Source organism: Rhinopithecus bieti, unplaced genomic scaffold (assembly GCF_001698545.2).
Source record: "Rhinopithecus bieti isolate Rb0 unplaced genomic scaffold, ASM169854v2 scaffold_48474, whole genome shotgun sequence".
Taxonomy (NCBI): domain Eukaryota; kingdom Metazoa; phylum Chordata; class Mammalia; order Primates; family Cercopithecidae; genus Rhinopithecus; species Rhinopithecus bieti.
Genome location: NW_016819100.1, coordinates 166,895 through 178,565, shown reverse-complemented (window position 1 = coordinate 178,565; position 11,671 = coordinate 166,895). Strand labels below are relative to the sequence as shown.

At 43.5% G+C, this 11,671-nt stretch overlaps 1 protein-coding gene across 1 annotated transcript in view; it reads left to right on the top strand.

Annotated features, from left to right (window-relative positions):
• Nucleotides 1-10,168: 10,168 nt before the first annotated feature.
• The window catches only part of LOC108519303 (glutathione S-transferase A4-like), a 5,480-nt gene continuing 3,977 nt past the window's right edge, over nucleotides 10,169-11,671 (top strand). The window contains 2 exon segments of the mRNA XM_017858216.1: nucleotides 10,169-10,255; nucleotides 11,259-11,310. Of these exon segments, the coding sequence (XP_017713705.1) occupies nucleotides 10,169-10,255; nucleotides 11,259-11,310 (139 nt within the window).

Below are 11,671 nucleotides of genomic sequence, written 5' to 3'. Positions count from 1 at the left end.
TCAGAGAGATTAAGAAACCTGTTCACATGAGAGAGAGAGAGAGAGAGAGAGACCTGAGATTTGAACGTGGGTCTTTTTTCCAGTACCCGGAGCCTAACTCAGATTAATGTGTTCGGGTAAATGTGTTCTTCCACATTTTCAAAAAGATCTTGGGCTTTATTTTTATTTTTTTATTTTTTGAGATGGAGTTTTGCTTTTGTTGCCCAGGCTGGAGGGCAATGGCACGATCTTGGCCCACCACAACCTCTGCCTTCCGGGTTCAAGTGGTTCTCCTCCTTCAGCCTCCCGAGTAGCTGGGATTACAGGCGTGCGCCACCACACCCAGTTAATTTTGTATTTTTACTAGAGATGGGTTTTCTCCATGTTGGTCAGGCTGGTCTCAAACTGACCTCAGGTGATCCATCGGCCTTGGCTTCCCAAAGTGCTGGGATTACAGGCGTGAGCCACTGTGCCCAGCTGCGAGCCTTTTTTTTTTTTTTTTTTTTGACTTAAAGGCTAGTCTTCAACTAGCCAAAGGTCATCACGCTATCTTCACTGCTTTCTTCTCAGCCCACCTTAGATATGTACTCAGGGCTGTGGGTGGGGGAATGCGTCCCTACGGCTGGCTCATCTCAGGTGAAGCTGCACACAGGTGAAGTTTTCAAGCCCTGAGAGATAGGAATTAATGTCCAATGTTATAAGACCCATGTGAGGACACACCTGTTGGCCAATATCAGCATCAGAAAAACCAGAGGTGAGGAGATGGGCTTGAGTATCTGCTCATCTTAGCTTCTAAGGTTCTGGACCTTCCAGCAGCAGAGTTTTCAGAGTGTTTGCATTTTGGATGAAATCCAGAAAGCACTGCTCCTTCGTTCCCTGCTTCTTCATTTCCCACAGATGAGGTATATATTTACATTGCACCTGTTCTTTTAAGCTTTGACAGTATACTTTTAAACAATCAGAATAATTGAGTTTACTTTTTGAAGCATAAACCAACTTGGTCTTCTGTATTACTAAGCTGTGATTTAGCCTAATCTTTGTTGAAATTCATTAGAGGTCAAGGAAAAAGGATTAAAGGACCTGGTTTAGGCCCTTAACTTACAATGCCATGGGGAGGAGAAGCATGAGAGGTCAGACAAACAAATTTATCTCTGTTTGTACTCATTCAGAAAGGCTCTGTTCAATTCTTAATGCCATATTGTACTTTTATTAAACACTTATTTCATTCTGACTTACCTTATAGTAGTCTGGATTTTTTGATGGCAGGAAGTACATCTTATTTATCTTTCAGTGCCCAGAGTACCTACCCTAGTACTTTATCCATCCAGGGCGGTGGCTCACGCCTAAAATTCCAGCACTTTGCGAGGCTGAGGCCGGGCAGACTGCTTGAGGCCAGGAGTTCCAGACCATCCTAGCCAACATGGCAAAACTCCATCTCTACTAAAAATACAAAAAATTAGCCAGTCGTGGTGGTACACGCCTGTAATTCCAGCTACTCGGGAGACTGAGGCACGAGAGTCACTGAACCCAGGAGGCGGAGGTTGCAGTGAGCCGAGATCGTGCCACTGCACTCCAGACTGGGTGGCAGAGTGGTACTCTGCCTCAAAATAAAAAATAAATAAATAAATAAATAAATAAATAAATAAATAAATAAATAAATAAAATAAATAAATAAAAGGAGCTTAATAAATGTTGATGTTGAAAGAAAGAATAAAAGACTGAACACAGGAATATTATCAAGTTTAGAAACTGGTATCCCAAAGTAGTACATTGACAGTATCCACCACACATATTGCACAGCCACTGTGCAATATAGCACAGGGGGAGGGATGAAACATGACCTGACCCTGCCTTGCAGGAGTCTGCCACCTCCTCAGAATTTTGCAGTGTAGAATCCAGGAAGAGAAGGTGGCTTTTGGCTGGGCATGAGACTGTAAGATGTATGGGGCCCCTTCTCTGCACTCAGCTGTTCTACAAGGAAGAGCTCTGCCTGGGAGGAGCTCGGGGTGGAGAATGGAGTCCTGATGAGGCTTTTGGGCACTCTCTAGTTCAGTCCATTCATCATGCCTCCTGAGAGCCTAGTTTATTTATTTTTATTTATTTATTTTGAGACAGAGTCTGGCTACATCACCCAGGCTGGAGTGCAGTGGCGCGATCTCGGCTCACCGCAACCTCTGCCTTTCAGGTTCAACCAATCTGAGTGTCTAATTTAGAATCCCATGGAGCCAAGGCTGAGAGACCAGGTACGGCGACTACTTGGCCAGAGCCAGCTATTTATGGGGCATACAAACACTTGCTGAGATTTTTACAAGTGGTAAGTGCTTATAATTTGAGGTGCTGGCCTTCAAAGTTACATCCTTCTGTCTCCCACTTGCCTTGAGAACACGCAGGGGACAGGCAGGAGTGAAGTGGGGAAAACTATGCTGACCCAAAGCTGTCACACAAAATTCCAAAATTCACTACCGTAAAGCACCAAACAATGAAAATTCTCCAATTACGCTCATAAATCACAAAATGAAGGCAAAAGTCACTCCAGATCTTTCTTTTAACACACCTTTTATTGCAATACCTAGTCAAATTTACAATAGCTTTAGCTTCCTTTTACAAAATATCGATTGTGTTTACAACACACATTTTTCACAAGACATGGAAAACTGACAGACAAGCTAGTCTTAGTAAAAGACAATCTAGAAAACACTAAATCAGTTTGTAATACCTTTAAAGAGACATGGAGGACTCTACTTGATATAGGTCATAGAGTGCAGCACTTATTTTTTTCATGTTTTTTTCTTTTTTAAAATTTATTTATTTTTTATTATTATACTTTAAGTTCTAGGGTACATGTGCACAACATGCGGGTTTGTTAGATATGTATACATGTGCCATGTTGGTGTGCCGCACCCATTAACTCATCATTTACATTAGGTATATCTCCTAATGCTATCCCTCCCCCCTCTCCCCACCCCACAACAGGCCCTGGTGTGTGATGTTCCCCTTCCTGTGTGCAAGTGTTCTCATTGTTCAATTCCCACCTATGAGTGAGAACATGTGGTGTTTTTTTTGTGTCCTTGCAATAGTTTGCTGAGAATACAATGGAAAAAACTTTTCAAAAATCCCGCTTTTTTTTTTATGGCTGGGCAATGGTATCGCATGGTGTATATAATGGCCACATTTTCTTATCGCAGTCTATCAATTGATGGGCATTTGGGTTGGTTCCAAGTCTTTGCTATTGTCGAGTAGTGGCTGCATAAACATGTGTCGCTGCACGTGTCTTTAAATAGGCAGGCATGATTTATAACCTTTGGAAGGGAATATACCCAAATAATGGGATGGCGGGGGGTTTTCCCAAATGGTATTTTCTAGTTCTAGATCCTTGAGGAAGTCGCTACACGTCTCTGTCCACAAGTGGTCGAACTGTTTGGGCAGTCCCACCAACAGTGTAAAAGTGTTCCTATTGCTCGCACATCGCTATCTAGGCACCTGTTGCTTCGCTGACTTTTTAATGATCAGCCTATTCTAACTGGCTGTGTAGATGGTGTCTCATTGTGGTTTGCTGATATACATTTCTCTGATGGCCAGTGATGTGAGGCAATTTTTTCATGTGTCTGTTGGCTGTATAAATGTCTTCTTTTGAGATGTATTTGTTCATATTCGCTTTGTCCACTTTTTTGATGGGGTTGTTTTTTTCTTGTAAAATTTGTTTGAAGTTCTTTTGTGGATTCTTGGATATTAGCCCTTTGTCAGATGAGGCAGATGGCAAGAATTTTCTCCGCCGCATTTTTTTAGGTGGCCTATTGCCACTCTGATGGTAGTTTCTTTTGCTGTGCAGAAGGCTCTTAGTTCTCATTACGAACCCATTTGTTCAATTTTGGTTTTTTGTTGCCATTTGGCTTTTGGTGTTTTAGAGCATGAAGTCCATGGCCCTGGCTAATGTCGCTGAAATGGTATTGCCTATGGTTTTTCTTCTAGGGTTTTTATGGTTTTACGGTTAATGTTTAAGTCTTTTAATCCGATGCTGAATTGAAGTTTTTGTATAATGTGTAAGGAAGAGGATCCAGTTTCAGCTTTCTACATATGGCTATGCCAGTTTTCCCAGCACCATTTGTTAAATAGGGAATCCTTTTTCCGCCATTTCTTGTTTTTGGTCAGGTTTGTCAAGGAGATCAGATGGTTGTAGATGTGTGGTATTATTTCTGAGGGCTCTGTTCTGTTCTAATTGGTCTATATCTCTGTTTTCGTAGCGCAGTACCATGCTGTTTTGGGGTTTTACTGTAGCCTTGTAGTATAGTTTCTGAAGTCGAGAAGTAGCGTGATGCCTCCAGCTTTGTTCTTTTTGACTTAGGATTGTCTTGGGCAATGCGCCTTTTTGGTTCGCATATGAACTTTAAGGTAGTTTTTTCCAATTCTGTGAAGAAAGTCATTGGTAGCTTTGATGGGGGATGGCGTTGAATCTATAAATTACCTTGGGCAGTATGGCCATTTTCACGATATTGATTCTTCCTGTCCATGCAGCACTTATTTTATCTATTGCTTGCTTCCATCCTCAGGCCCCACAATAACCCTTCAAGGTGGGTAGTTCAACCACCACCCCCCATTTTAAAGATTAGGAGACTGAGGCTTAGATGGAATAAGCTTGTGTCACTGTAGTGAGAACTCATGCCCCTGAGGCCCCAGAGACCCCTGCCTTTGAAAGAAGGAGATATTAACACTCACTTATCACTTGCATTTGAGAATTGTACAGAACATGGTCCTGTACTTGGCATGGAACAGATGAACAGGAGTGGATCCACACCTGGGTTTCTCAGTGTTCATTCCCTTGGCGAGGTCAGAGCAGCTGTTAGCCCACATCCAGAAGGTTATGTTCCAAGGAGCAGAGGTTTCCCCTTTCACCCTGTGACTCCAGCTCTCCCAAAGGAAAAAATGCATCCCATCTCTAGTACCCAGACTGTTGTCCACTTGTCTGATTTTGCCAGACCCCACTGGTTTATTCCAGCACATCCAAGGGCCCATATCTCTGCATCCCTTTGAACGTTGGCTCTGCAATGCCAGCAAGAAGCTTGCCCTGTTTTTCTCATTTGACAACGGCATTTTGCTGCCGCTCCTATCGTCTGGGAGATTTTACTATCACTTGCACGAGGTATAGCCATTGCTATCTCACCTTCTTGACCAGGCCTCTGGGACAGACATAATATCTAGAGCTAGATAATCATGACACTCATTGTTACATTAGGGACCCATCTCCTGTGGGCAGCCCAGAGCTGAGAGTTTTCATTACTAAGAGAATAACTAGACAGAAGAAGGACCAGCCAGCCTGCATTTTAAGAGACCACTGCCTGGAAACAGCTTTCTGACCGGGAGTGGTGGCTTACACCTGTAATCCCAGCACTGTGGGAGGCCGAGGTGGGCAGATTGCCTGAGCTCAGGAGTTTGAGACGACCCCAGGCAACATGGTGAAACCCCATCTCTCCTAAAATGCCAAAAATTAGCCTCACATGGTGGCGTGCTCCTGTAATCCCAGCTACTTGGGAGGCTGAGGCAGGAGAATTGCTTGAGCCTGGGAGATGGTGGTTACAGTGAACCAAGATCACACCACTGCACTCCAGCCTGGGCAACAGAGTGAGACTCTGCCTCAAAAAAAAAAAAAAAAAAAAAAAAAAAAAAAAAAAAAAAAAAAAAGAACGAAAGAAAAAAGAAACAGCTTTCTGGAGGCCACTAGAAGTGACTTTATCTGGATTCACAGGACAAACCAAAAGGTAACAGTGTCTAACTGGGGGAGCCGAATACAACCACTGTATCAAGAATTTTAATGGTATTTCCTGTGCCCATGTTCTTTCACCCTAGGATTAGTTTCAAATACAATTTGGTCTAATAAAGGTTTTAGTGAAACAGAACCACAGGAATTAAACAGACCAGCCCCCACCAGCTTTACAGATTTATCCCATCTCTCAGAGCAGGTGAAGAGGGAGAGATGGCACTTCCCAAGTGGGCTGCTGATACTGAACTTCAACAGTACTGTTTTATCTTTTTTGTTTTGTTTTGTTTTGTTTTAGACGGAGTTTTGCTCTTGTCGCCCGGGCTGGATTGCAGTAGTGTGATCTCAGCTCACTGCAACCTCAGCCTCCTGGGTTCAAGCGATTCTCTGCCTCAGCCTGCTGAGTACTGGGATTACAGGCACATGCCACCGTGCCTGGCTAATTTTTTTATTATTAGTAGAGACTGGGTTTCACCATGTTGGCCAAGTCTCTAACTCCTGACCTCAGGTGATCTGCCCTCCTCGGCCTCCCAAAGTGCTGGGATTACAGGCATGAGCCACTGCACTGGGCCCAGTGCTGCTTTATCTTTCTCAGAAGGCAGCTGGGTGGAGTGAGGCATCACTTGTCAATGGTCCAGTGGCTTTTGCTTTGCTGGTTGCCTGTCACCTGGTCAGTACCTGGAACATGGCCCATTTACAAGGTGACTTTGCCAGTGCTGGAAGTCACCAGGTATGCTGTCCCGTGGTGCTTTTGGCATATCTGTGAACTCCTTAGCTACTCCGCTTTTGACCTCTAAATGTGTGATAACTCCTTTAGCATCCTGCTTGGGTCACTGGAGGGGGCCAGGGAATTGAAGAGTTCTCTTGTTGAGGAGAGATTCACAACAAGGCACAGTCTCTCCTCTCCCTCTTCTCATGTTTTCTCCACATTCATTTCATTGTAAGGTTCGTGTTAAGGTTTATTGGGATTGAGTCACTGAACCACCACATGGTTTCTCTAATCAGGGCATTTGGATTAGCAAAGTGCCTTTTTATCATGGTGTCTCCCAAGACAGTAAAGTCATAAATTTTTAGGAAGTTCTTGCAATTTTCAACATGCAATAGCTCAAGAGTCAATGTAAAAGGACTGAATCTTAATAGCAACTCAATAGAGATGGTGCCCAGAGGGTGACAAGACTGTAGCAAGAAGGGAATAAGTTCACTTTTCTTAGTATCAGAACTCACTCTTGTTAATTGGACTCTACACGTGGCAAGTAACCCACATTTCAGTGACATGACTATGCAATTTTTGCCAAGGGAGGAGTACACTTGTATAACAACTATGATTTTTTTCTGTCTTTCCCAAATCACCTCAAAAACATTTTTCTTTTCACCTACCTGATACTGCCAAGACCAGCTTGGTTGGGGAAACCCTAATCCAGCAGCCCCAGAGGAATTAAAGACATACACACAGAAATATAGAGGGGTGGGGCCGGGCACGGTGGCTCACACCTGTAATCCCAGCACAGGGGATTGCTCATGCTATTGTTTAAGAATGCCTTTAAGTGGTTTTCTGCCCTGGGTGGGCCAGGCGTTCCTTGCCTTCATTCCGGTAAACCCACAACCTTCCAGCGTGGGTATCATGGCCATTATGAACATGTCACAGTGCTGCAGAGATTTTGTTTATGGCCAGTTTCGGGGGCAGTTTATGGCCAGATTTTGGAGGCTTATTGCCAACATGATGCAATGGTCCTAGGACTGGGGCTGCAACTACAAGTGCTGGAAACAGGGATTTCTAAGCAAGAAACTGTCAGTGTTTTTCAGACCTTATGTCAGAATTCCTAAGGGCCTGATGGGGAAGGGTTGTGCCTTCATCCTGTCTAGCAAAATTGGGGTGAATGAATGCAGCTATATTGCCTGGTGGTAGAAATAGCTCACTAGTTCTGCACCTATGGAACTGTACCCCACCTGAATGGCAGTCCAGCTGAGGAGGAGGCACTTGCTAGACTAGTATTGCTGCTTGCAATCTAGACCAGCACAGTGGCGGTTCTAATGTTCCTCCCAAAGGTGGAAAATGTTTAGGTATTAATGGAGCAGGGGAGAAGTAGCTGAGCGCAAAGGAATGAATAAATGAGTTATAAATGGGGGGAAATCCAACATTACAGTAACACCTTGAAAGGGGCTCTGAGCAAGAGATGATATGTCTGTTAACTCAATTATAACAGATGTCTGAAAGGGTGCAGCTATATGTTTGCTCCTACTTTTGGAACTGAATGAAAGGAAACCTGCAAACCCGAGTGACTTCCCTCTAAAGACATTAATACAATATGATGGACTGGACTAATTCTTACTGATTGAATGGGATTCTAGTAATGTGGCAGTACTTTTTAAATTGTATGTCCTTTTAATATTCAAATACCTTGGTGTTCAAAGGTGGGGGAGGGTAAACTGCTATTGAGAAATACATATTTGGTCTTCCTCTTGTAACCGAGCGAGTTATAGAGAAACGCCACACTCTGAGACAAATTCAGGAGTCCTTTATTAGCCAGTGACCAAGAGATGGCGAAGGAGCTAGATTTTCTTTTATACTTTGGTTTAGAAAGGTCAGGGGGGAGTCTAGTTAAAACAATCTTACAGAAGTAAAGCAGGCAAAAAGTTAAAAGGATAAATGGTTACAGGAAAGCAAACAGTTCCAGGTGCAGGGACTTTAAATCTATCACAAGGTGATAGAGGCAGGGCTTTGGTGTTATCAACTGGACACAAACGCGGGGGCTCTGGGTGCTATTAACCAGGTGAATTCCTGGAAACTGCAGATATAGCTTGCCACAGTATCTTATCAGTTAATTGCATTCTTGGCTGTGCTGGGAGTCAGCTTGCACAAGTTAAGTCCTTGAGGAAAGAGGGTGGGTGGTAAGGGGCTGCAAGTGAAGGAGCCAAGATGGAATCTCTCTGGCTCTCTTAGCTAAAGGAGAGTCAATTCACGTTAAAACAGGGTAGGGTGCGGAGTGCAGTGGCTCATGCCTGTAATCCCAGCACTTTGGGAGGCTGAGGCGGGTGGATCACAAGGTCAGGAGATCAAGACCATCCTAGCTAACACAGTGAAACCCCGTCTCTACTAAAAACACACAAAAAATTAGCCAGGTGTTGTGGTGGGCGCCTGTAGTCCCAGCTACTCGGGAGGCTGCCGCAGGAGAATGGCGTGAACCCAGAAGGCGGAGTTTTCAGTGAGCCGAGATCGCGCCACTGCACTCCAGGCTGGGCGATAGAGCAAGACTCCCTCTCAAAACCAAAAAAATAAGGTAGGGTATCACACTCTGCTTTTCCGGCATACAACTCCTAAATTCAAGAAATCTCCAGTGCTGTTTTTTGTATGCTAATGTTGACTGATAGTTGCAGAATGGGGCTGGTCAATTGGAAGGACAAAGACATGGTTAAAGGGTTGGGACTTTCAGCCCCAAACCCCAACTTCTATGTAGGGAAGAGGACCAATGGCTTAATCACACCTATGTCATGAAGCCCAATGAAAACCCAGGACTGGATTCCAGGAGTTTGCGGACAGCTGAACAGGTAAAGGTTCCTGGAGGGTGTTGGGCCTGGGGAGGACGTGGAAACTACGTGCCTCTTCCCCACACCTCACCCTATGCCTCTCTTCACCTATATCCTTGGTAATACCCTTTATAATAAACTGGTAAACTTAAGTGTTTTTTTTTTTTTTTTTTTGAGTTCTGCGAGCTGCTCCAGCAAATTAATTAAACCCAAAGAGGGGGTTGTGGGCATTCCAACTTGGAGCTGACTGGTCAGAAGTTCTGGAGGCCTGGACTTATGACTGGTGTCTGAAAGGTAGGCAGTTTGGGGACAGAGCCCTCACTTTCTGGGATGTGATGCTGTCTCCAGGTGGATAGTGTTGGAATTAAATTGGAGGACACTCAGCTGGTGTCTGCTGCAGAATTAATTGCTTGCCAGTGGGGAGAAATCCCCACATATTTTGGGGTCACAGAAGTGTTCTGCGTTGACTGTTTTTGTGTTTCTAGCAGAGCAATATGGTTTGAGGGTTTTTTTTGAAACAATATACATAATTTGTTCTTTCATTTTTCTTAAATTGTGAGCTAGAGCATTTATACGGTAGGGTGCAAATGCATTATGTGCAATTTTAAGACTAATTATAAAGACCACTAATTCCGCTTAAGAAATAGAACATTGTTGGCATGCCGGAAACCTTAAATGCTCCTCCCCAATAACAACCCCATTCTCCTCACTAGAAGTAACCATTATCCTGCTTCCTTGGTAATTATTCTCTTGCTTTGCTTCATAGTTTTACCTCCTATGTATGAATCCCTCAACAATAGTTTTGTTTTACCTGTTTTGGAATTGCTATAAATGGGGAAGAAATACCACATGGCTTGTCAGTATATTGTTTAATTTTTTAAATATCCTTTAGAAAACTTTGAGCCAGGAATCATGGCAGCCAGACCCAAGCTCTACTAGCTTCATGGCAAGGGCAGGATGGAGTCCATCCACTGGCTGCTGGCTGCAGCTGGAGAGGAGGTTGGTTCCTGACTGGGATTGGGAAGGATGGTAATTTGGGTGGGAATGAAGTAGCCTCCTTTCCCCTTCAAGTTTCGGAATGGTGCCTACAGGTTTTATCTATTATTTTCCTTTCCAATTGTCTTCCTTTGTAAGAGGTGAGGGAGGGATCATAGGATGATGGAGGATTAGGGAGGATTTGGGGAGCTGTCAGGAGAGGTGGTGTTCTAGAAGCTTCATAGGGGCTAAAAAGATTTTTGTGGATCACAAGACAAAGAAGAGAGAGGAGACCCACATCTGCCTCATTCTCTCCATTGGGACTGGCTGATTTTCTGGGATCTTTCATCTCTGCCTTAGCACCCCAGTCCTGTAGTACTCATGGCTGCCAGCTGGAATGTTAGGCCCAGCTGCAGTCTGGCCTCCCCTTTAACTCCTCCCTTGAAACATCTGCCCCATGGGATCTTTCCTTAACTCTGAATTCCCTCCACACTGACTTCTCCATAGATTTTTACAAGGGCCTTGGAATTGTTTTCTGCAGGTGTAGGCTTCCTTTTCCCTATCTGAATGCCATCTCCTCTAGAGCAAGGACTCATTACCTTGTTTGTTTTTCTCTATTTCCTTTTAGGGACATCTCCCCTTACACTGCCTACCCACATCTCAAGGTTTGGGGGGACCAAAAAAAAAATCAATCTTTCTCACAAAAGCTTTAGAAACATCAACAATAAATCATGATAATCTCACCTGATTAAAGATCTCTGGATTCCTTTCATTGAATATATGAGCATTAAAGAGAAATTTAACTTGTCTTTATATGAAGGGAAAATAACAGACGAGGAAGAAGAAAAGAAGAGGAAAATCACTGGGGAAGTTGGAGAAAGGACATGAGTTTGGAAGGAAGGAAGAACTTAGGTGATGAAAAGGAAAAGAGGAATGGGAGCAAAATAAAAAACCAACAAAAAACAAAATCTCTTTGTTTTCTTGAGGACTTTAAAGTTGGAATAATGTCTCTTTATCTTTTATTTAGTTTGAAGAGGAATTTCTTGAAACAAGAGAACAATATGAAAAGTTGCAGAACGGTAAGCCTAGATTTGTTCAATATTATCTTATTAGAGAAAAATGGAAACCTGCTTTGGGAAGTATTTGTTTTGATAAAAGAGACAGAGCTCTAGAACGGCTACTGTTAGAAAAGGCAAGCATATAGCATGACTGCTAACATTGATTGGCTGTTCGTCATGTTCCTGACACAAAGCTTAATTTGCATCAGCAAAGGCCACACCAGTTAGCCTTCAGAAACTCTTATCAAGTAGGTCATGACGGTGACTTTGGTTAAGAGGATAGAATGAAAATCGTATGTGTCAGCAATAATTGGTTTAATTCTTCCCGTCTCACTGAACAATCCTTTAAGAATCCCCACATCCCCACTCCCCCACCTCCCAC